This window comes from Scardinius erythrophthalmus (genome assembly GCF_964197995.2).
Source record: "Scardinius erythrophthalmus genome assembly, chromosome: 2".
NCBI classification, from domain to species: Eukaryota; Metazoa; Chordata; class Actinopteri; order Cypriniformes; family Leuciscidae; genus Scardinius; species Scardinius erythrophthalmus.
Genome location: NC_138222.1, coordinates 8,993,327 through 9,020,017, shown reverse-complemented (window position 1 = coordinate 9,020,017; position 26,691 = coordinate 8,993,327). Strand labels below are relative to the sequence as shown.

The 26,691-nt window shown below is 36.2% G+C and overlaps 1 protein-coding gene across 2 annotated transcripts; it reads left to right on the top strand.

Moving 5' to 3' along the window:
- Window positions 1-1,873: 1,873 nt before the first annotated feature.
- On the top strand, window positions 1,874-26,229 carry tspan5a (tetraspanin 5a). Of its 2 annotated transcripts, XM_081354089.1 has the most exons (10): window positions 1,874-2,258; window positions 11,401-11,451; window positions 12,165-12,311; window positions 13,502-13,672; window positions 14,934-15,059; window positions 16,780-16,827; window positions 18,766-18,882; window positions 20,017-20,078; window positions 22,676-22,718; window positions 23,202-26,229. In XM_081354089.1, the coding sequence occupies exons 1-9, from the start codon at window positions 2,175-2,177 to the stop codon at window positions 22,686-22,688; spliced, it is 819 nt and encodes a 272-aa protein (XP_081210215.1). In that variant the 5' UTR covers window positions 1,874-2,174; the 3' UTR covers window positions 22,689-22,718; window positions 23,202-26,229. The 2 variants fall into 2 exon arrangements, with proteins under 2 accessions (XP_081210215.1, XP_081210216.1); XM_081354090.1 differs by lacking the exons at window positions 22,676-22,718; window positions 23,202-26,229 and adding an exon at window positions 21,417-21,620 and having other exon boundaries at window positions 1,877-2,258.
- The last annotated feature ends 462 nt before the right edge of the window (window positions 26,230-26,691 follow it).

Below are 26,691 nucleotides of genomic sequence, written 5' to 3'. Positions count from 1 at the left end.
AGCAATCATCAAACAGGAAGCACCTTTTTGAGTTTTGACAAACTTGATATTAAGAAATATAGGCCTATAAATTAATTTCAAACAAAACAATCCTGCTACTTTTTTGGCCTAATGTGCTCATGAAACGTTTATCCATTAAAAAATAGTATAACTTTGTACGTATAAACTATATATTTTATTTTTGTATCAAATTTCCTAGTGTCCCACTTTAATGATTAGCCTAATGTGGGACAGTACTTTAGTCAGTCAAAAATGTGTGGTGACGAGACAGGGAGAGATTGTCAGACGCAGAGAAAGAGAGGCAGAATCAGGAAAAGGATAATAGAAAGAAATCAGTGGAGGCAGGACAGAATGAAAGGAGCCTTATGAGTATAGACATCGATGGTGGAGTTTCCATGGAATGTCCCTAAATCTACTCTCCAGCACAGAATAAAAGGCAATGACCACTTTCATCATAAAATAGGAAGAAAACCACTGATTAACTGATGGTGTTCAATATCCATGTTTCATCCATCAATAACCAAGAAAATGACTAACTTAAGAAGATTTTACTATTCTCAAGGTGATTTGGGCTTAGCATAGACTTTTCAGTGTCGCACATTAAGAAGCTGCGCATGACTTGCACTAAGAGCACTAATATATCTATCCATTTCTTTTATGAATGTGTTATCTGCATTTTCTCTTTTGAATTGATTGGGATACATCCTGTGGTTTTCAAAATGGTATTGGGTGTGGATTTAATGATTTGGCTACACATCGCAATATGTCACAGAAGTCTGAAATGCAAAAAAAATCCAATATTAGAGCTATTCACCTTAGGCCTAATATAATCTTATTATTTTATTTATTTTTATTTAACCAGGAAGATCCCATTGATATATTACAATCACTTCTTTCAGTCAAGGCAGCAGCAAATACACACAAAGATAACAAAAGGCTACTACAAATACACATATAAGCCTACAGTCAATAAATAAAGTGAGATCAAGAAAAACAATTAGAGGTCTAAAAAATATATAAAAACAATAACCTATGCTGCGTTCCAGTCCAAAATTGTCATGCCCTTCACTCGCTAAACTTCCCTCCATCTCGTTCACTCGGATGTACGTCATTGCTTACGTTGCACAAGTGCCCACTACTGGCGGAAACTGCAATGGGCTGAACTGGAACGTCCTAAGCCCTTGATCAGCTGTGGAGTTGATTTATTTATTTATTTTCCCCTTTAAGAATTTGTTTAATGCAGCATCCAAATGTTTATAGGTGTGTTTGGGTTGTTTTAAAAAATAATAATTTTGAATTAATATATCATAGAGTTGTTTTTTGTGCTGGCGATTAGATGAGATCTGTGAGGACGTCACAATCGTACTGCATTGAGGGACATATAGGTGCCTGAAGTGTACATATGAAGTAGACTTGCTCCCTCGGTCAAAATCGAGGGAACAAGGGTCTGTCCATATAAACTTCCCTCGTCCACTTCGCGAAGTGGAACGCACTTCAAAATGGCGGCAGGAATTCCCCCGAGGGGAAGTGCTTAGGGAAGTTCGCAAGTGCGTGTCTAAAAGTGGACTGGAACGCAGCACTAATCTAAAGCTAATAATGAATAGCATAAGCATTTTGGTTTATAAAATAGCAAATATTTATACAATATTTCAGTGTTCTCTTCCTGAAAGGCGATGTTAAGGCACTGATCTTCTCCTCTCCCACATTCAAACAGCATTGATTTAACTTTTTAAAAAGCAGTTTACGAAAATTTAGCAATACTGCGCGTGCACCCCTTTGTCGAAAACCTCTCATGCGCGTGCTTGTGAGAGGAGGGGAATCCTGGTGGGGGAGGGTTGAGGGACAACCCAGGCACAACAGCTGATTGGTTACTGGTGCTGTCAATCAAAGCAGCCATGTCAAGTGGCAAAAAAAGCGATGTGAACTAATTGCAGTGAAGAAGGGGCAGTTATTTCGAGATATACAGTGTTTAAGTCAGCGGTTTGGTGTATAAATGACAGTCGGTATTGTACCTTACGTAGGCGCTGTTGAAAGTGGTCAGCATTATGTTTCTTTTATGCGGGTAACAACATTACTGGGACAGTTTGACATCGATGTCCTAAGAACGGAATACTAAACTCAACCTGCTTCGGGTTTTATGCGAGCCAGTAGTTTGTGCTGGAGAAAACGAGCCAATGATGTCAGGAAAGCATTACAAGGTTCAAGAAGTCAGCTGCTGCATTAAATATTTCATATTTGGATTTAACATAATATTTTGGGTAAGTGCTTTGAGTGTGCACCACCATTTCTTTGTGTGTATCATTGTTTCTTTGTCATTGCGCGTGATTATATTAGTATATTCACCTGATATACGAGTATCTCGCAGGTCGGTCAATTAATTTCCTTTGTTCCGTTTGTTTGAAATGCGAGAAGCCGGTATACTGTACAAGACAGCCATAATTTGTCGATTAAATTAAGACCAATCGATTATTTTACGTTGAGCAGGCAGCAGGAGCCCCTGGTTCCGTTTCGTCTTAATGTAACTAATAACTAATTTCTTTGCTATCGCTTCCACTCGTTTATCTCAGATGCCAGCCGCCGAGTCAAGTGCGTACTACAGATAATCGGCTTTCTCTTCTGTGAAGCAATGCATCGACCTTCCCAGCTAACAGAAATATGTTTTGCTTACGTTCCATTTAAGTTCTGAAAACGTTATTTCTGAGTGCTTTCTTAACGTTTTTCAAAATCTCCAGTGTTTTAAATGGTTTAAAACGTTTTTCTTGGTTCTACAATTTTCTAACATTTTTCTATTTTTTTTTATCATAATGCAAACATAGGAACGTTACATTTGAATGTTCTCGAAATATTCTAAAAACAAGTAGTAAAATGTTAGACGAACGATGTATAAATAATGTTTTGTGTGTGTGTGTGTGTGTGTGTGTGTGCTAACGTTTTGAGAACATTAACAAAGACAACATGACGTTGAACAAACGTTCCAATAACATTACTGGAAATTTCATATTTTCATAACCTTTAGAGAACCTTACCAGAAGGTTAGCTAAATTCCTGAGAGCATTGAGCAATCCCTGTTTGATGGGTTACTGCATGGAAGAACACATGGATCCTTATCCTGGATTATATGCAATAACTGGAGTGACAAGAGATTATAACTCGGAAAATGCAGTTATTTCAAAAGCACTGAAAGACCCTAGAGTAAAACATTGTGTTTCAGTGTCTGTAACTCTGTAAGTGTTGTTGTGCTGTATGTCTATAACTTTGTTATAACATAATTCACGTTTATCTGCTTCAAATTAAATAGTTATAGTTATTTCAAAATATACAGTTTATTTCTAAACTGTTGAGGGGTGAGTTGTAACACTTACATTTGCAGTAATGCACTCATTTTAGTTTTGTGCATTAATATAATCAGATTTAATTCTAATTTAATTCAAAATTATATATTATGCCATGTTCAATATAGCCTACCTCAACTTACCACCTTTACTTTTAAATATTTTAAATCGTTAACATATAAAACAAAATTTAAAAAAAAAAAAAAAACATTTTAATCAGTGAGTGAATTTTCCAATGTAATTTTTAAAGTAATTTTTATGGGGATTTTTAGGGGTGCAATCTAATTGGGTTCATCTCGAGGAACCAGAATTGTAATTTGGCTTTTATATACAAAACATATATTTTTGTGGTCACGTTTATTAGTGACAAATAAAATAATGCCAGTGTCTGATGATTAAATGCCGTTTCTTTGGCTATTACCTAAATTGTTTGTTCATGTTTACAGCCAGGCAAAAATAAGTGCCCTGACTAATTTTTATAATATAACTTTTTTTGGCCAAATAAACTTTTAGGTTACACTTTATTTTAAGGTGGTTACACTGTACTTACTCAAATAAGTACTGAGTAATATTAACTACATATACTTGTGTATCTAGGCTACATCACATTAAAATAAAGTGTTCCCAACTTTTATGCCAATTGGGTCAAATGTTGGGGCATATGTTTCCATTCACCTATTTGTATGCGCATTTTGGGATATCGCATTTTAAAAAACACACTGGATGGAAACATCAGGATGCGCATAAATTCTAAAAATGAGCTGGATAAATGTCTCATCCAATAAGAAGACATGTGCATAAACTACAATGGAAACACATTTACAGAATAAATCCCTTGATGCGCAACAAAAAAACTCCTGTGATTTTGCCTCAACAGTGAATGTGATTGTATACCTGACAAGGTGGACCAATCGCATAGCACAGCAACATCTAAAATATTAGTTTGGTCGTTCTGAAGTGGTCGCTACTGGTTTGGTCGTTATTTGGCCTGAGCCAAAATCTATAATAAAAAAGATTAGGTATAGTTCCCTCTCAATAGCATCTCCCATGATTGCGTTCCCAAAAACCAGGCATCCGAACGAAAGAGAACATGAGTGTTTATTGTTTCATCAGTTTGCTCTGAGACGCAAGTCATTTATGATGTACGGAAAAATTGCCACAGTGGCTTCCTTGATGTGTTTATAGATAGTTTGCGCCAGTTTCCCAGGAAGTGGCAATTTTGTTCTCTTGAACACATGGGATGGAGATGCTGCTCTATTCGCAAATGTTTTAAGTAATATTCCAATTTTGCGCATCATTTAAATTTGCAGCTTTGAATGGAAACAGCTACTGTCCCATTTAATGTGGGTCCCATTCAAACTATGAACTAAACATAAAATTATTATGAGTCACACACCTTTTATTGTCACCCCAGGAGGCTTTTATAATTGGTTAAATTGGTTAAATTGATCATGTTACAACTCAACCCGTGTTACAACACTCCTATAGCCTAATGTAGTAAGATTTAGTGTTACAAGATAGATCACTTTGCTCTCTTCACCTACTTTTTACTAATTATCTGGGACGCTCATCCTTTCACATGAACTCTGATGTTCAATAATGAGGGCGGTATTATTGAGCGTTCGCTGTGCTACTTTACAGAACTCATTTACAATAAACCACTTGCTACATTAGCTACTGTATGTTTACTGTTGACTCATGACGTACATGTACTACACAAAAACTGGACACTGAAGTCAGAATTTGCTGTTATGATCTCATCCTAGTACTGCTTTTTGTTTTGTTTTTACATTCTTTTTTTGGATTAACACATTGGGGGTTTTGACACAGCTCACATATATTTTGACAGATGACTCATGAAACATGTAATTTGTAATTTCTCTTATAGGCTATATCAGAAAGCAGCTGCTAATTGAAGCGTATAGTCAGAGTCAGTGCACTATAGTCTTGTAGAGTTGATTTTGTAGGCACGTTTGCATACAGATGGATAACGGATGTACGATATAGTTGTGCACTGAACAATAATATTAATTTAAGCAATAGCAATTTTACTTTAGCATGATAGCATATAACACACCTCAAAAATATTGCTGTCATCTCAGCACAGTCTGAATAAATTTCCAAATTGAAAGTGAGTCAGGCTTCGCTAGCCTGTTCCTCAATTCAAAGCACTCCTTTGTTTCTGCATGACATTTTTCTGGCTATGCTATACAGAATATTTTCACTGAGGTGTATGTCATTTCCTCCAAGAGTATGAGGGTGATGATGATAAATGGTGAACAAGAACAAACTAAAAGGTTGTGTACACTAGTGAAGGCAATTTCAAAACACTGCTTCATGAAGCTTCGAAACCTTTACGAATGTTTTGTTCCGAATCAGTGGTTCAGTGCGTGTATCAAACTGCCAGAGTCGTGATTTCAGTCAACTAAGCTTCATTACGCCATAACTGTTTCGAAATACTTCGAAATTTCAATGGTTCACCGCTGAGGGCGATGATCTCTGTCAACCCATGAATCATGAGGAGGCACTGAGAACCACTGTGGGTTCTACCTGATCAGTTTTATACATTTTGTTTTAATAAGACATAAGTATAATTAAAATGAATAATGGTAGTTAATAGTCTCTTATTGGCCTGTTTAGCTGAGCCATTCCTAGAACAAACAAAACAAACCCTGACAATTGCTAAAATAACATTTGATAACTTTATTAGATTATTAGATAATTGCATTTGAAAGATTTTATATTCAATAAAAAATTTGCAATCGATTTGTAAAAGGTTTTTATGCATGTTTGGCTTGGGTTTTTGTTGCATTTACACTGTTCTGACCACTAGGGGTCACAGTGGAATTGGGTGTCGGATTGTTTCGAAGCCTCGAATACGGCACATTTGCTTCACCTGTTTCAGTGTTTCACGAAGCCTTGATCTGCCCACCACTAGTGTACACATTATGCTAAATTTTCCTCAAGTGAATGAGGCAAAATAACATTAACACATATCCACTGAAGGTGAGTTGAATTGAAAACCCAAGTGCAGCTTTTATTAACAAAACTTGAACAAAATGGACCATGAGGTGCGTTTACTCTTGGCATTAACATGCGACCTGTATCCGGATGTTGTCCAATGTGCTTCTGATCGGAATGTTATCCGATCAGCTTGTCCAGGTTCGGAGGTAGTCCAGGACGCATTGTGATCGGCTCTCAGTGTAATGTAAACACAATCCAGCCATCTTGTGTGCATTCACAGGTGGACGTCACACAAAACCCCGCCCACTGTCATTAATATATACATCGCAAATACTGAAATGTTTGCCTTCGCACCCGAAATTTGCAGAACCATTCATTTTCCGCGAAGAATGCGCATTTTTCCCAGCACAGCTGGAAACGTTCTCGGACCCATACGTTTCTCTGTTCTCTGTTTCCATTACGGCATCTGTCCACATTATTAGTACTTATAGCCTCTTCATCCTCTTCATTTTGTGAGATTTGTAAAATGTCCCCCGACTGAAAACTGTTTTTAAAAGAAAACCCACCACTTCAGGTCGACATTGCACTGGAGCCATCCTTTTTTTTCTTTTCTTTTTTTTATGCGAGATCCGATCTGTTATCCAGATACAGAAGCCACTTGATGTAGACAGGTGTAAACACACCATGTCCTGATTGGCTTATGGTCCGATCTGCTTGCCTTGATAGGATCACGCCACGGTGATCGCATGTTAATGCCAAGTGTAAACGTAGCCATGGACATGAGGGCTATTTATACACAGGGACTAATGAGTAACAAGAAACACCTGAGCATGATCAAGACAATCAACCAATGACAAAACAGAACTGATGAACACATGACCAAAACAACCAATCAGAACATTACACATGACTAGGGAAGCACATGACATGATCACATTACAAACAGGAACCATGACTGACTAAACCTTAAAAATAAAAGACATGAAACATAAACGTGCAACATAAAACCAACGTGCCAATTTTGCACTGCCCAAGGTTATATATATATATATATATATATATATATATATATATATATATATATATATATATATATATATATATATATATATAAAATAAGACACTAAATTGTTGTTCATGCTTCACTCTCGATGTCTCCGCATTCAGACATAGCTGGACGGATGCTTTGCGGCAATGAGAATTTCAGCAAAACATGCAGTAAAATATAAGAATAATTCATTCTCGTGTTGAAATTAGTGCCTAGCATGTTTATGCAAGGTTAAATTGCTTAATTTTATGGAATATATTAAAAATAATGCAAATACTATGTTGTACATTGACTATTGGCCATACATTGACCAGACTGGCTGGAAATGATCTTTGCAGTAATCTTAGGCTATATTATTTTCTATCTTATAGGGAGTGCAGGATAACCATTATGCTTAATCTTTACTGGAACATCTGGATGATAGTGATCATAATTTTGCATGTTTGCTCTGGCTGTAAGAAGGAATGTGCATTTATCCTGACAGTCCACAGAGACACGCAGCTTTAATATCACAAACAACACTCTGTGATGCTTAAACAGCGGCATTTATTCCGGTTTGCTGCCATTTTGCCGTGCAAAGTTGGATGGGAATGAATGGAGCCTTTGTTCACCACACAACTTCAGCTTTTGTAAACAAGTCCAAGAAACTAAATTGTACTTCATGCTTCACTCTCAAGGTCTCCCTCTATTAGAAACCGTTTAACAAATTAATAATAATAAAAAAAAAAAAATTCCTTAATGAGATGAAATCAATATTTGAAATCCCAATGAAACGAAAGTAGCAACAGAACTTTTCTTTCAGATTGTGAAGTACATCCAAGTGTAACGGATTAACAAAAATGTAGGGCGGGAACTTGGCTCTATGAAACGGTTGTAGATTCGATTTTGAGATGTGGGCAGCAAATGTCACCAGAGAGAAGTCTGACGTTTTCACCAGAAGATTAAGTTTGAAATTTTGATTAAACATTACGAGGTCAAAAAATAAATAAATGCACGGATGAATTGTTTACAATGTGATCTATAACATTCATTTAGAAAACAGAATTTTTATTTTATGCCGCCTTTAACAAATACAGTCAAACCAAAAATTCTTCATACACCAGATTGCATTTTGTGATATTTTTTTACTAGTGGATGCAGGATACTATACTAGTTCATTTATGTAGGTAAGGATAGCAAAATAAAGTAAACTGTGACACATTATACCCAACAAGTCTTCATACAGTGGACTACCAGTGTAATTTATAAAAATTTGGGAACAAAAAATTATTCAGACACTTTGACCTGACCATGTTTTGCTTAAGTGTATTTTTTTATTATTGCTAATGCGACCTTTTTACACCACAGTCTGAACAAAATTAACCATTGCTTGGTAATTGGTTGACCTAAATTGGTATTATCTAATTCTGTACAACATTTAACAGCTACTGACAACTGACAGCTATTCAACCTAATTCATTTGTGAGACAGTCTAACAGAAGGATGGCCAAAACCAGTGAAATATCAACAGTTTTGATAACTGAGTAGTTCTTGTCATATTTTATTACCACTATAGCGAATAAACTGTGAGAAATGTTGAAGGTGTCTGAATAAAGTTTGGTTTGACTGTATATGTTTATATGTTTCAGAACTGTGGATTAAATATTCATTAATTGTTAAAAACATTTTCGAGATGGCAAAAAATACTATTACTATTACCATTTCATTCTTTCTACTACCTACTTTCATATTTAATTCAATGTTACTTGTCGTTTCTTTGTCATATTGGTAGAATTGACTAGCAATTTCTGAGTGAAAATTGTTTCAAAGTAAATCCTACACCATTTTTTTTTTTTTTATATATAATTGTACATCATCTGAGTTAAAAGTTTATTTTTCAGTAAGAGAATTACAGGACTGTACACCAGTGGCATGCACATACTATTAATCGCTAATATTAAAGTTCCCTTTCGGTCGTATAGAACGTATTCACAGCAGCGCCATCTTTGATTTTTAACGGGAATGAAAGCATCTCTTCATTGGGTTGTACTGATATTTAATGTATTTTGGGATTTTTTTCTGCTGACGAAACACTGCAAAAATATCTTTCCAGTACATTTCAGTAGACAAAAACTCGCGACAATATGACCTGAGGAAAATGATTAGTGATCTAGGAGCTGCTTTATGCAGCGGATTGCCATTGATAAGTCTATCCCTCACAGCCTCGCTTTCATACCTGTCATGGCACTGCTCTGAATAAGGTCTATTGCGGAACGCGATGTCAACAGAGGGTTAAAAATGGGAACGTGATTTCCCCCTTGCAGCAGCGGAGGTCTGTGCATGCCATTGCTGGAACCACAATCACTGTACTGTTGTCTTGAGTAATTCATGTACACAAAAACCCTTGTGTGAGGCATAGTGCGACGCACAGTTGGTGCTCTGTAGATGAAAATATGAAGCGTTATGAGAGACAAATAGGGCCGTTTAGACTGAAACGACTTGGTGAAATGTAGCTGTGAATGTTTTTTTGAATAGTGAATGAAATTCTAGAGGTGTCTCTGCGGCCTTGAGATATACAAGGTGTTCGAACTAAAGGTCCTGATCCCTCTGAAAAGAAATGACACATCGTGTTCATATTTGAAATCGGTGATGAATATATGTAAAAAGGCATGCTCTTTTTCTTTATTTGGCCATTGAAGAATGAATCCGTGAATTTTCGGGGGAAATTGTTCCTGTTTCTTTCAAATGTACATTACAGAATTTAGTGAAATAAAAACCTGCCAATAATACATTTATTTGGAGGAATAACTTGCACATTTGTAACCCCAAAGTAATTTTCTTTGCATGGATTAGATGTATTTGTATTGCTGCAAGAGAATTTGTGAGCAACAACGTAAATTTGAACTCAATGCATATGTGTTTAACTAACAAAAAAATCATAGTATGTGAAGAAATAAGGTTAGAAATAAAAGCCATGTTCTCTAGTTGTGAAGGGCTTGCAGAATCACTGCCCTATGGACATAATGAGGACATACGTCTCATGGGAAGAACCAGATGTCTGCTCAGATGCCACCATGAAAAAGCAGATTGCAGAAATGTCATGGTGTAACATGAAAAGCTGTTGAAATTATTAAAAAGACCTGAAGAGAGAAATGGAGGTTTGCACCTTTTACATTCAAAGGCCATGACCTATTTTGTGGTCAGGCTGAGGAAATCTGATAAAATGCTTTTTTATCTCTAGTGTTCAGTATTAGCTCACCGGCAAAGAAGTTTTGAAATGGAAACATTAGGCTGTACTTTGGAGAAAAGCATTGTGGGTTCAGAGTTGGATATAAGAAGCAGATAAGAGTTGCTTTCCTATTTACTGACACTCTAAAGAACCCAAAATGGACCTAAAATAGTTTTGAACTGATAGCAAAGCACCTTTTACAGACCACTAATGTTTAAGGCCTCACTGTAAACCAGAACAAGTCGGCAAACTCAACATTTTAGTGGTAATCAGTAATATTAATCATTAATCTTGCACAAAAACATTATATAACGCTTAATTTTTTGCATTTATTCTCCCTTTCGGGTGTCATGGCAAAGCATGCTGGGAATCCCAGCCCAGTTTCAGTCAAATTTAAGTTTGTCTAAATTAAAAGAAACAAGTTCATAAACCTCAAAACAATGAAACCGTTCAGATTACTTAAAATGTGTCAGTTTTGTGAACTCAAAAGAATAAAAAAAAATTCTAAATTCATACTTTGTCCTACATTGTTTTTTAGGTGGCGGAGCATAACGAAGGGAAGGGTGTTTTTGTTTAGGTGTCTGTTTTAAATATCAAGTGTTTCTCAGGAAATGCATACTGCACCTTTAATCCATCTGTTCAAATCATCAAGATTTTTTTTCCAATGTGTAATGCACGCATACTGTAATATCCAAAAATAGACAGACACATCTCAGGTTTCATTAAAAATATCCCAATTTGTGTTTTGAAGATTACCAAAGGACAGAATTACAGAATTTCTTTTTTTGGGTGAACTGTCCCTTTAATGAATCAATTTTACCAGAGCAATGCCATCTTTCTTGTTTTAGTTGCTTGGAGTGGCTTTCCTTGGAATCGGACTGTGGGCATGGAATGAGAAGGTGAGCAAAAAAGTATCTAATGCATAATGCATAAAATTCATCTTTATTTGATAAGCATCTTAATGCACATGTGAAGTTGAGATGTCCCATGTTCTTCACATGAAATAGATGAGCTGCAGTGGTTTGTTGGAGACCTACATAGACCTACTATTATAGTTTTTATTAATATCTTGATTTTATATATATATATAAACTGGTAATTTGGTAAATAAATTGGTAGCCAATGTGCTATGTAGGGTGGGCCATAAAAAATACACTTTTAGACAGTTTAATATAAGACTGAAAATATTATTTACATTTTTCACTCAATGCTCCATCTGGTCTTTTACACACAAATATGTATAAACACACATGGATATATTGTGTGTGTCTGTGTATTCTTGATCAATGTGGCTCTTGCATTTTCTGTGCCATATTTGTAACTTTTAAAGAACACAAGTGGGAATATTTGCAAATATTTGTATCTGCTGTAATTGCAAACAACCACATTTGAAACAGATTGGAACAGCAATTCAGCTAATTAAAGCTCTCTGTCCTCTCTCTCTCTCTCTCTCCCTCTCTCTCTCTCTCTCTCTCTCTCTCTCTCTGTGTGTCTCTCTCTCTCTCTTTCTCTCTCTCTCTCTCTCTCTCTCTCTCTCTCTCTCTCTCTCTCTCTCTCTCTCTCTGTGTCTCTCTGTCCTCTCTCTCTCTCTCTCTCTCTCTCTCTTCCTCAGGGAGTTCTCTCGAATATCTCCTCCATCACAGATCTGGGTGGATTTGACCCAGTATGGCTGTTTTTGGTGGTGGGAGGGGTGATGTTCATCCTGGGTTTTGCAGGCTGTATTGGGGCCCTGAGGGAAAACACCCTCCTGCTCAAGTTTGTACGTTTTCCAAGTTTTTACTCTTATTAGGAGTTGGTGTAGCCTCATGCAAAACTGATTTGTAATGCCTTTTTAACACTTAAATGCATGGGTGTTTATGCAGTTGTTATAATATGCTTTGGTTCATTGTAAACCTGTATGAACTTCTTTCTTCTGCTGAACACAAAAGAAGATATTTTAAAGAATGTTGGTAATGTCGTAGATTTTTCCCTAAACCTAACTATCTGGGTTGTCTCCAATCGACATTCCCTGGGTTGTCTCCAATCGACATTCCCTTTCAGTTCTAAGTCTACCTGGGTTGTCTCCAATCGACATTCCCTTTCTATTCTACTGCGTTGTCTCCAATCGACATTCCCTATATAGCTACCTAACTAACTTGCTTCCCTAACTAGCTTTCTTCCTGCGCAGGAATAATCGACAAACAGACCTTAGCAAATGTCCTTTAAATGCTTTAATCACGGCCAGAGGATCTCTCGAGCAGTTCTCAGAGAATCTCTCCCAAGAAGAAGCAAGGCCGGAGGATCTCAGACAAATTCCATTGAGATTCCCACCAACTAAAAGAATACAACAGTTTTTATAGAATAAGGAGGTATGGCAAAAATGTGATACTGCATTACATAATTTCCCCAGTTTGATAGACAAACCCTTCTGTTACCAGGTAAAGCAAACTTTGTTTTAATGATTACTTCATTGTTAATCACAAGGTTCAAATTTAGTCATCTGTCTAGTTTTAATTCCCAAATGTGTTATTTATACACTCACACAACCAAAGTCAAAGGGGTATGGCAAGAATACAACATCCAAAAACACAGGATAGAGCGTTTTAGTACATTGTGTTTCAAAGTGTTATCATGTTAGGCCTGAAAAGAGAAGTAAGGTTAGATGTTAGAGACATGGTTAGTTTAATATTCAGTTTACTATTTGATCTATTAAAAATCCACCACTGTAACCAGACAGCTGATGGGCCCCATTGAATTCCATTGTTTTTTTTGTTTGTTTTTCATAATATGGAAGTCAATGGGGTCCATCAACTGTTTGGTTACCAACATTCTTTAAAATATCTTCTTTTGTGTTCAGCAGAAGAAAGAAATTCATACAGGTTTGGAACGACTTTTCATTTTTCAAAGAATTTTCATTTTTGGGTTAACTATACCTTTAATTTGAGTGTATTTGTCTTTCTCCTCTCCCAGTTTTCTGTGTTTCTGGGGATAATCTTCTTCCTGGAGCTGACTGCCGGCATCCTGGCCTTTGTCTTTAAAGACTGGATTAAAGATCAGCTCAACTTTTTCATCAACAACAACATACGAGCCTACAGAGATGACATTGATTTGCAGAACCTGATCGACTTCACTCAGGAATATGTAAGACTCAAGGCCAGAACTCATGTCTCAAACACAAAGGCAGAGAAAATACACTAGGAATTGAAAATGAGGAAAGGCGTAAACAAGATGAAAGAGAAATGAAAAGTGTGTAGGTGTGTGTGCACAGGAGAAAAAAAGGCAAACTATCAGTTTATCTGTGCCACATGTCATCACAAAAGTGCACACAGGCAGTTCCCATAGAAACAGCATGACTTGATGATTCCTTATCCACTCACAGAGATCCCTGTCTGTTCACATTTCTTTTTCTTAGAATAGTAAGTTGTCAGCTCGGAATTGTGTTTATTTCGAGGCTATTGAAGCTGTTAAAAAAAATCCTACATTTAGAAGGTTAAAGGGATAGTTCACCCAAAAATAAAAATTCTGTCATTAATCACTCACCCTCATGTCGTTCCAAACCCGTAAGACTTTCGTTCACCTTCGGAACACAAATGAAGATCTTTTGATGAAGTCTGAGAGCTTTCAGTTCTGTCCCTCCATTGACAGCTGTGCAACTACCACTTTGACAATTAGCTGTCAATGGAGGGACAGAAAGCTTTCAGATTTCATCAAAAAGATCTTAATTTGTGTTCTGAAGATGAACGAAAGTCTTACGGGTTTGGAACGACATGAGGGTGAGTAATTACTGACAGAATTTTCATTTTTGGGTGAACTATCTCTTTAAACATTCTTCTGCATTTCTCTGTTAACAGTGACATTTATCACAGATTAAACATGTGAAAGTTCAGTTTCCTGTTAACTCTACAAGTCGTTGGTCACACTTGTTTCCTGAGGAATAAAACAGTACGTTTGTGCAGCCCCACACAGCACAACTGAAGCTTATATATTTTTATTTTTTTCAGCTTTATGCTCTGTACTGCAGATTCCAGAACATGACTTTTCCTCAGGACAGATTTAATTAGATATCAGAGTCAGGCAGATGCTGTCATGTTATTTCCTTGCTGACCTTGCATGATAAAGAAGACAGACATAGCAAAGCACTGCATGTCAACATAATATACTCGTATAATGGGAGAACATGGGGGGATCGAGGTTTTCAAGCGCCTTATGCCACATCTTTGACATTGATGTGTGTTAAGCAGATACATTCTAATGCATTCAATGCATCTGTATTTTCACTGTACTTCCTTATAGAGTTGTGTCCAATATTCCAAATTATTGTAATTTGATCTAAATTTTATGATGAAAGTGCATTCTAGATTGTAATGTAATTCCATGTCGGGCAATATTTTTGTTTCTTTAGTGGGAATGTTGTGGGGCGTTTGGAGCAGATGACTGGAACCTCAACATCTACTTCAATTGCACAGACAGCAACCCCAGCCGAGAAAAATGTGGCGTGCCCTTCTCTTGTTGCAACAAAGACCCAGCGGTAAGAAATGCATTTTTTATGGAAACTGAAATATATAGAAACTTTGTGTTATTTGTTGCTTAAAGTTGCAGTCCGTAACTTTTTTGGGTTAAAATTATCCAAAATAAATTTTTGAGCAAGTACATTCAACCAGCCAGTGTTCAAAACTATCTGCTTGCCTTAGCTCGATTCAAAACGGTAAGCTTGTAATAATGTTGTTAATTCCAGCGGTACTGGGGGATTTCTGCGGGAAATTCGAGCATGTCTTTGCGTCATTACGTCACATCTGTACACATGAAGAGGTGTCTCGGCTAGTAGGCTATGAGTGTGAGGATGTTGGAGGTGGAGATTTATAGCCTTTTCTCGCAGCACTTGATATAATTAAAGTTATCAATTTGATGGCGGATCCAGAAAGGTTCAAACGACAATCACCAGTGACAACCAGTGACAAGAATTTTCTGGTGGAAAATTCTTATGTTGGTCATACCTCCAAAAAGTAGAATCTGTGATTGCGAATGACAGTATCTACACCGGCGCTGTGACTGACAGCCGCACATTCTCCTCAAAACATTGGATTCATCCGCGCTGTGCCGTGCCAAGGCACAACCCACGTAAAGTTGATAATTCCGCGAATAACTGCAATTGTAGATTTCGAACAGAGATGGCGACAAAGAGGAAAACCTACGGACTGCAGCTTTAATTACATTTTTATATCCTCATTTTGTTTTGGAGTCTCTTACAATAGGTTGACATGGATCCAAAACAAATTACATGGGTGAATTTTAAAAACACTTTCACTTTCTCATAATATACACTTCAGCATCACCTCTTTTTCTTTTTTTTATAACAGTAACAATGGCGTCAGTTTTACCATATCAATTCGAGCCAAGTCCTCATTTTTTTGAGGTGCATGCAAAGTGGATTTGCTCTCGCAGCGCAGAAAACAGCGTCTTTTTTTACCACTGAGATACTTGCCATCTTGCTCCCAAACAAAATGAATGCGGTTCTTTTCTAAGCACAATTTGCATGCCACTATTTTCCTGATTTGAGAGAGACTAAAAGCTTGAGAGGAAAGTGCAAGTATAGAACAGGATTTGGTCTACGTAGACAGAGTAAAAATAACATTTCGCGGACAATAGACAGGCACAGGAAGCACAACATCTATGGCAAAGAGGATGGAATTATGGCCTGTTGTGAGCTATTAACTCATAACAAATAATCATTATTGACATTTAATGATTCAGTTACGAGCCTTTCTGTGAATGCAGCCATTCATTATTTCAGCATGAAGGTAAACTGCAGGCGGTAATGTGTTTCATTCACAGTAAGTTATAATATGAAAAGCAAATAGTGAGTAATTTACCTATTATAACTTCACTAAAATAAAGAGTTTGTTCATTTCAAGAATGTTCAAATGAGATCACTGGACAAATGAAAACTATTTAAAGAACAACTATTTAAAGTGAATATAGATGCACTATATTCACTTTAAATAGTTGTTCTTTAAATAGTTTTCATTTGTCCAGTGATCTCATTTGAACATTCCTGTTGACATCCTGTTGACTAGTTTGTTCGGGGGGGGGATTTTATAAAATGATGAACCTACTCAAACTAAGCTATTTTCAGTCTTATCTCTTCACTCCACCCACACTGGAATTCTTCTGAATGTTAACATACTTTCTTAAAGTTGAAATGTTACCACTGCCCTGCATTAATACCACATGAATGACTTGTTTTGCAGGAGGATGTTATCAACACACAGTGTGGGTATGACGTTCGGGCAAAATCGGTGAGTCTTACTCTCAGTCTTACTTTCCACACACTCCATCAGTTTGAGGCAAAATGAAGGTGTCGGGCTCTGGCACGGTTTCCCCTACCTTCTGCTCTTCGCCTCAGTCAATGTAACGAACCGCACGACTCTCAAAATGAAGGCCGGTTTGGCTGACCTATACGGCATGTATTGGGGTGTAATGGTACAAATTACTCGTGGTTTGGATTTTATCACTGTTTTAGGGTCACGGTTCGGTATGTGCTATAAAAAAAAGGACTACTGTCAAATAAAGATAAAGAAAAGTATAAATAATCAAACAAGCAACAGCACAAAGAAATGCAACAGAGCAAAGATACAAATGAAATAAACAGCGCATTTTAGGTTTTTCAGGTAGGTCTAACTGTAGTTTTCAGGTACAGAAATTGAATCAAGTAATCAAATGTAAAATAACATTGCATATAATCTTCACTCTATAAATTAAATTACAAGTTACAAAAGCTATTCAGTCGAAAGGAGTGAGTGATTTCCTTGTCTTTTGTTGTTTGATTAACATTTAAAACACAGACAGCAGGAATATTAGGCTGCTGTCACTTTAAGATGTAACGCACGGATCCAGTACACTGATACTGATACACATGCGTTGTGTTTCTCGACTGTTTATGTTCACTTAAGATGTGGCTTTCCATGTTTCGGAGTGCACACAAATCTTTTCAGTTCTCTTTCACGTCTTCTTTGATTGTTTAAATGTGACCCTGGACCACAAAACCAGTCACATGTCACACGGGTATATTTGTGGCAATAGCTAACAATACATTTTATGGGTCAAAATGATCGATTTTTATTTTATGCCAAAAATCATTAGGATATTAAGTAAAGATCATGATCCATGAAGATATTTAGTACATTTCCTACCGTAAATATATAAAAAAAATATTTTTGTGAGTGGATGCAGCAAAATCGCTAACATAAATGGACAACTTTAAAGGCGATTTTCTCAATGTTTCGATTTTTTGCACCCTCAGATTCAAGATTTTCAAATAGTTGTATCTCGGCCAAATATGGGCCTGTCCTAACAAACAATACACCAATGGAAAGCTTGTTTATTCAGATTTCAGATGATACATAAATCTCAATTTGAAAAAATTGACCCTTATGACTGGTTTTGTGATCCAGGGTCACAAATGAGTAGTTAAAACACAGATAATGTGCTGTTCAGGTCTCACCAGCACTCGCGCGCTATCAACGCGATGATGACGTAAATGACTGGTCATATTAGAGTATAGGCACTCCTATTGAACAAAGTTTACAAAGAGTGACTGTTTTGTCCACGTTTTTTTTTTTTAATCATCCTGTTGTAACGTATTGGGAAGTCAGAATGCGTATCTATTGAAAGAAACATACATTAACCGAACTTTGTTTGTTTTACGCGTTATTTTTAACAAACCATAGGCTATTATAGATGCGTTGTCAGATTTAAGATGGACGAACCATGGGTGGAGAACGGATACGGTTAGATTTATTTATTTATTTTTTACAGAGAACCGTTACACCCCTAACATGTATGAATACAAAAGAAGGAAGCTGTTATTCATTTTATACACAACGGTAAAGTAATTCAAAATACTGTACATAGGCACAGTAAAGAAAAACTGAAATATGCACACATTTAAAAGTTTCCTAATTTATGAACTTAAGTTAACTTAAAACTTATAGACTTAAATATACTGAACTTGTATTTTCTTGTAAAACATACTCCATTACAAACTTTGAAACTATCTTTATTTTCAGTGCAAAATAAAATGTCACCACAACATATGCATAATTCTTCAGGTCAAGAGTCTGTAAGATGACTTGAGAAACTTAAATTCAAGCGTGTCCCAACTTTAGACTGTTCATGTGCATAGTTAGAAAGAGGAAAGTCTTGACCCTAATTTCATGTTCCTCAATACTCATTAGGATGCAGAACAGAAGACATACATTCATGTCAAAGGCTGTGTGCCGCAGTTTGAGAAGTGGCTACAGGACAACCTGACAATAGTGGCTGGGATCTTCATTGGAATCGCGCTGCTGCAGGTGAGAACGCCTTCATCTGCGATTGCAATGCTTTTCTTACTTAGTATTTTAGTATCGGTTTCCAGTCCAAATATCTAAAAATTCATAAATCAAGATGCATTTGCTAGATAAGTAAAATTAGATAAGATTTTATGTCTTGTTTTCTGGGGAAATAAATCAAAATTAAGTGAGTTTTTGTGGTAACACTTTACTTGAAGGGGTGTGCATAAGACTGACATGACACCTTCATAATCATGACATGGCAGATGTCATAAATATGAAGGAGGTCTTATGCATGTTTATGACAACTGTCATTACGTGTCATTCGCTCAATTATGACATTTTTAATGCAAATATGACATTGTTTGAGATGTCTTTGTTATGACAACTTGACATAAACCAATACATCATAACCTGTCAGTGTCTTTGTCATGACAACTTGACATTACCAAGACAACATAAATTGTCATAAATATGTCATAAACATGACATAGCAGAGTAACCATCAAACTTAAGAAACCACTTAGCTTTATGGGTTAACATTTCATTAAAGTGTCAGGTGGTTGGTTTTAGGCCATTATAACTGTGTCATGAATGTTTTTCTTGACCTCAACTACAGTGGTACAAATTTAATTTGTCATTAAAATGTTATAATGGCTTCATGACAGCCAATGTCAAAACCAACCACATGACAGTTTAATGAAATGTTAACCCATAAAGCTAAGTGGTTTCTTAAGTTTGATAATTAATCTGCTATGTTATGTTTATGACATATTTATGACAGGTTGTGTTGTCTTAGTAAAGTCAAGTTGCCGTAACAAAGACATCTCACACAATGTCATATTTGCATTAAAAATGTCATAATTGAGCGAATGACACTTAATGACATTTGTCATAAACATGCATAAAACCTCCTTCATATTCATGACGTGTGTCATGTCATGATTATGACGGTGTCATGTCAGTCTTATGCACACCCCTTCAAGTAAAGTGTTACCTTTTCCTTGTTTTAAGCAAAACTCACTACTCACTACTTTAGTAAATGCATCTTGATTTAATGGAAACAAGACAAAAATACCAAGTAAGAAAAGCATTTTTTGCTGACTGGATCTGCTATCTATACTCATTCTGTTTCTCTCCCTCTATTATCTGCAGATATTTGGAATATGCCTTGCACAAAATTTAGTCAGCGATATTGAAGCTGTGAGAGCCAGCTGGTAAGAACATACAGATGCAAACTCACGACACATTCTCTCTTCCTGCTCTAGTTTTGCACACTGCTACAGCGAGCAGCTCTTCTCTTTCGCCCCAGTGCTTTGATGTGTGGATTCATAATGCACATGAATGACTTGCTGCTCTAATACAGTTAATGGCTAAGCGTGTTTCTGGAGTCTTATCAAAACCTCTAAACAACCTTTCTTAGTTCACAGTTTTTGCTTCGAGAACTGCCACCGTGTGGACAAAACAGGAATAAAAAAAGATGTTTGGTTGAAACTCTCTTATCTCTTTTGAATGGAAACATACTGCTATATTACCTAATATTATGATTAATTATAATCATTTATACTATTAACTATACATTTGGAATAATTAAAAAAAATATATGTTTTTGAAAGTCTCTTTTTAAAAAAATACAGTAAAAAAGTTATATTGTCAAATAATATTACACTTTAAAAGAACAGTTTTCTATTTGTTTTCTAATTTATTGCTGTATTTTCAGCATCATTACTCCAGTCTTCAGTGTCACATGATCCTTCAGAAATCATGCTGATTTGCTGCTGTTATTATTGTTACTCATATGTTATATGTTTTTGCTGCTTAATGTTTTTGTGGAAATCGTGATAATTTGTTTCTTTGAAGAATAGAAAGTTCAAAAGAATAGTATTTATTTGAAATAGAAATATTTTGTAACATTATAAATGTCTTTACTGTGATTTTTGATCAATTTAATGTGTCCTTGCTGAATAAAAGTATATATATATATATATATATATATATATATATATATATATATAAAAATCTTGCCTCAAGTAGCAAAAAAACAAATTTTCAGCATTGATAATAATAATAAGAAATGTTTCTTGAGCATCAAATCATCATGTTAGAATGATTTCTGAAGGATCATGTGACACTGAAGACTGGAGTAATGATGCTGAAAATTCAGCTTTGAGACCACAGGAATAAATTACAACTATATTTTAAATTACAAAATTATACATTTTAAAATATTTCACAATAGAAAACAGTTATTTTAAAATTGTTATAATATTTCACAATATTACTGTATTTTTAATCAAATAAATGCAGCCTTGGTGAGCCTAAGAGACTTAAAAAAATATTACTCCAAACTTTTGACCTGTAGTATAGCCTTGCCTTATTAGTTATTCTCTCTCTAAGGTGATGTAAATGTGATTTACTCCCAATTAAACTCCTCACAACACACACCCACACACCCCCCTCCACTCACTGTCCTCCGTTCCTCACTATCTCCCACACTGTCATAATCACGGCAACTCGCTTCACAACTTCACTTCTCCTCCCCATGCCTTCATCAGGGTGCCGCCCCTCTCTTACGTCGCCCGCCGCCCTCCGCCCCACTACAGCAAGAAAGCCTCGGCGTACTCCTGAGGGAGGCGTTCGTCTGGTGGGTGTGTAACATGCCTGCTTGTGTTGTGTTTGTGTCCTCCTAGATTCTGACCGCTCTGTATTTCCTTGTTTGGGGGCTTGTGAACGTCCTTACTCCCATAACAGCCATCATTCGTCAAAAGTTCATTCACTAACATCAAACAAGTTACACTTTCACATTCTCAGAGGGATAGTTCACCCAAAAATGTAAATTCTGTCATCATTTGCTCACCCTCAAGTTGTTCCAAACCTGTATGAGTTTGTCTTCTGTTGAACACAAAAGAAGATATTTTGAAGAATGGTAGCCATTGACTTCCATTGTATTTTTTTTCTTACTATTGGACAATGCCTCCAAATTGAAGAGTTCATATGGATTAGATTTATGTTCTCTTTATGAACTTTTTGAAGCGTCAAAGTGGTAGTTGTGTAGCTGTCAATGGAGGGACAGAAAGATCTCAGATTTCATCAGAAAGATCTTCATTTGTGTTCCGAAGATGAACTAAAGTTTTAGTTTTGGGTGAACCATCCCATTAATGTTAATTTCAACAATTACTCAAAAGTTGTATATTTTAATATTATTTAACAGACCTGAGCTAACTTGAACCAACAATGAGCAGTTGTATTTATATTAACTGTATTGCTCATTGTTAGTTAATGCATTAGCTAATGGGACCTTATTGTAAAGTGTCACCATTTAATTCATAAGGATAACTTTTCCTCAACGTTCCAGTCCCACAGAGATCTCCCACTGCAGGACGAGTGCAGTAAATGCATAAAGGTGTCCCATTCCTCGGTCACTGTCATTTTAACCCCATCCTTTTTACTCCCTCAGATCCTCTCTCTCACTTTTAGTCCCGTTTAGCTCCTCGGACTGTCTGGTGTCAAGCTTCATCTCATGATAACCTTGATATCCCAGCTGGCCTTGCTGCTACCCTTCCATCCATCCCACATCAGTCATGTTCTCTCTAGCTGAAAATCATTCCGTCACACTGTAGATTGCAATGGTGATTTCTCTAATGCAAGGCCACATTTGTCAAGTCGGCATTAAAAAAAATAAAGAGCCCTACTTTGGTTCTATTGGAAAAGTCACTGGAGTAATGCCAACTGTTAATGAGGCCTCACACCATTGGCTTTAGATGTCCGTTTATGACCCGTGTCGTTTATCTTTTCATATCTCTCTCTTGTGCAGTTTGTTCACATGAAGTGGCAGCTAGTCGTTCAGACACTCACAGGTAATTAATGCATTCATACACTTTCATAATGTGGAATCCTTAAAGGGATAGTTCACCCAAAAATGAAAATGCTGTCATCATTTACTCACCCTCATGTTGTTCCAAACCTGTATAATTTCCTTTCTTCTGCTAAACACAAAAGAAGATATTTTAAAGAAGGTTGGTAATTAAACAGTTGCTGGTCCCCATTGACATCCATACTATTTTTTTTTCCTACTATGGAAGTCAGTGGGGTCCATCAGTCGTTTGGTTTCCGACTTTCTTCAAAATATCTTCTTTTGTGTTCAGCAGAAGAAAGAAAGTCTTACAGGTTTGGAACAACTTGAGGGAGAGTAAATGATGACAGAATTTTCATTTTTGGGTGAACTATCCCTTTAAAGTCAGTATGAAACCAAGGTGAATGTTACGAATGAAAGTAAATATTCTGACATAATATTCATACTGTGCCCTCATAATCAAAATACCTTCCCCTCCCTCTTGCAGCAACATCTCATCTCCTCTCCGATGATGCATTTACTGGCGTGAGGGCGGGGCAACCTGTCACTCACATGAGATCCACCAATAGCAAACCACAACCATCTAATCAATTCCCCATGGACAAAATCAAGTCCCGCCTACATTTCTTTCCATTCCAGAAGCTGTTTCAATAGGGACAATATGGGACAAACAATTATACGTCACAATAGGGAAGAAAAGGCTATCGCAACTTCTGTTGCATGCTGACTTTAATCAGTCCCTCCAGGATTTCACGATTTTTTGGTGTGATTTTTGCTATCAAAATGACTGATTTTGTGGTGGTAATTTCCAGAAATTTATGAAAAAATGTGTGATTTTTATATTTTATAATTAGGACATCACATTTACCATAATAGTATTATGTCAGATGCACAATAGCCATACATGATACAAATCACAAACAAAATGCATTAAGCTTGTTTATTTTGGTCTAATCAAATTCTCATCAAATTAACTTTTAAAACAACCTATGGGCAATTTTTCTACCTGACCTATGTAAATATTAACAGCAGGTGTAGTAATTTATACTGTAGTAGAACTGTGTGTAAATCCTGAGTTGAGGGGTCCTGAGCTGCAGTAGGCAACCAGTTACTTATAGAGCGGCGTTTTGCATGGCGTCCCCACTGCGTATAGCAACGCAATACGAAGTGACTGTTCGAAAGGGAACTACTCGGTTACTATCATAACCAGTTCCCTGAGAGTAGGGAATGAGTATTGCGTAGCCGGCCGCACTATAGTAACCTGGCAAGTTGTCGCTTCAGTCGTTAAACCTGCTAAAATGGCGTTTTTCGGGGACTAATATCATAGACAGTAAAATAATAATATAGGCTAAGGCTGCGACTTATAATGGCGTGATGCTAGCTCATTGGCGCACACGTCAGAGGCGCCCGCGCCATTGGATGTGCAGTTGCCGCAGCACAGCCAATGAGTGAGCCAGACACTCACTGTGCAGCTGCAAAATGCATTTTACAATATAGAATTCAGTAAATCGAGGAAAATGAGCTTCCCTTTTCCCGCAACATCTGTATCCACGTAAAAATGCATTGAAACATTAATTAAACTAGAGATATTTCAATTGGGTGATTATAATTTAATGTTTTGTGAGGTCTTTTTCATTTTTGTGATTATTTTGCGATTAAATTAGGAATTATGCAGGACCGCAAAGAAATGCGACATTTTGTTGATTTTGCTTTGTATTCAGCGATCGCGGAATCGTGAAAAACTGGAGGGACTGTTTAGTACCAACCTAACTAGAAAGATAAAAACATAATTGTGATCTAGTCACATTGTCCAAACCTGTATGTTACTTTTTCTTTGTAAACAGGCCTACGCCAGCTTGATGAAGGGAGCGAATTATTAACACAAGATGCCAAGTGCACTGGATCGTGTGTGTGTGTGAACCATAACTTTTTACCATCTGTAAATAGTGCTGTTTTTTCTAGAGTGTTTTATGTGTAAAACACGTGTAATACATGTGAGAAAATGTTCAGTAGCACTTTATTTTACAGTCCTGGTCCCCATGTGCATACTATGTACTTATTATAGTTATTGCAATAACTAACCCTGAACCTACTCCTAAACCTAACCGTAACATGTAGTTACCTTATATTCCCCATGCTTTCGTTGGTAAGGACACTGTAAGTACACGTAAGTGCACGTTCTGTAAAATAAAGTGCAACCAAATGTTTGTTCACTGTGAAAATTTTCCATCATTTGCCTCGTCATAAAATTCAAAATAACACTGTCAGAACACTGGCCAGGGAGTCAATGTCCAGTGCACTGAACGTTCACTCTCTAAGAATTCCCACAATGCACCATAAAACCAGTGAGCATTACTGCTCATGTTCCCTTGTCACATAAACAAATGAGTTTATTTTTGATTTTATGGGATTTTATATGGAGTTACACTTTAATGCATAAGTACATGTGTGTTTTCCATACAAAGTTAAGAATTAACATAATTAGTTACTTCAGTTATCAGTAATGCAATAATGTGAGCTTAGAGAGAACTGATCAACAGAACCTACCTGTTAAAATGCATCAAATATAATCCATTAGGCTTTATTTGTTCATCTCTCATATGGAACTGCGTTATAGGTTTTGCCCCCACAATAAAAACTTGAGATCTGATCATAAAACTAAGTTTTAAATATCATCTTACTAAGACATTTATGTGCAGATATAGAGTGACAGCTGATATTTATATTCATTTTATGTCAGTAGTCTCTAGTCTGTTGTAAAGATCTCATTGAAGTATCAGTAACTGCAGCATATTTTTGCTCAGTTTGGGCTCTGAATAAAATTGAGGTGTTTTTTATTTCCGTCCTCGTCTTGTATAAGCTCTATATTTTCTCACTATATCATACTATGTGAGCCATAAAAGCCTGATGTATCAAATATGACACTCAACAATAAACACGCGTGCAAAGATTGACCAAGATTCCATGATAAACATCTGGGCCTAAATAATAATAATCTTTTTTGAAAAAATGATGGATAAAATTGACAAGCGACTTCAAACTTTCAAAAACTCATTATTTGTCGCACTCGATCATCTCTGTGGGAGAACGTGAAGGTCTCTCTCTCATTGCCAATATGTTTATTTTGTTTTAGTTTATCCTGTTAACACTGGTTCATTTATGCACTTAAGTTACATATAATAATAAATATATAAAGCAAATCTTGCAGCTTAAGTTCACTGAAACCGTCAGGAAGTCATTTAAACATTTCATTTTATCCTTGCACTAACAAATTAGAGAACATTTCTTATTCAGATGTTTATCTTTCACAAACAATTTCTGATTAAAGAGAAAAACGTACCGTGACAGTATTTTTCTGTAATGTATGGACTAATCAGAAGCCTGTTTGTTGTAAATATGGAAGTGATATTTTAGCACTTTTACAATGCCAACACAGCTGGATGGTGTAACACTCTGTAACGCACTATGTAGCACTCGTGTGTCATTAAACTTCACTAAAAGTGATTTTAACATTGTGTCTCGCTTTTCTTTTAAGGAGCCTTTAGTATAGTAAATATCAATTTAGAATCCCTTCAGCAACGAATATTGGTCAGTGTAATGGTAAAGACTGCTGTTAATTTAGTTAAATTATATATTATTTTGAGTTATCATTTCAAGTTTTTGAGACATAATTATGAGGTGTTTTATGATTTACCAAAGCATGTGGTAGAATGGAATTTCGACTCATAATTGACGTCATAATTTGATTTTTTTTTATGTCATATTACTTTTTATATCATAACTTCGAGTTATCATCAGTTTTGACCGTCAATTTCAACTTTTTATCTCATAATTGTGACATCATCATTTAGAATTTGTCATGCTTATCTCATAATTCTTTACATTTTATATCATAATTTCAAGTTTTTATTATATTACTTTGACTTAGTGTTTCAACTTTTTATCTCAGAGTTATGACGTCATAAATTAAAAAAATT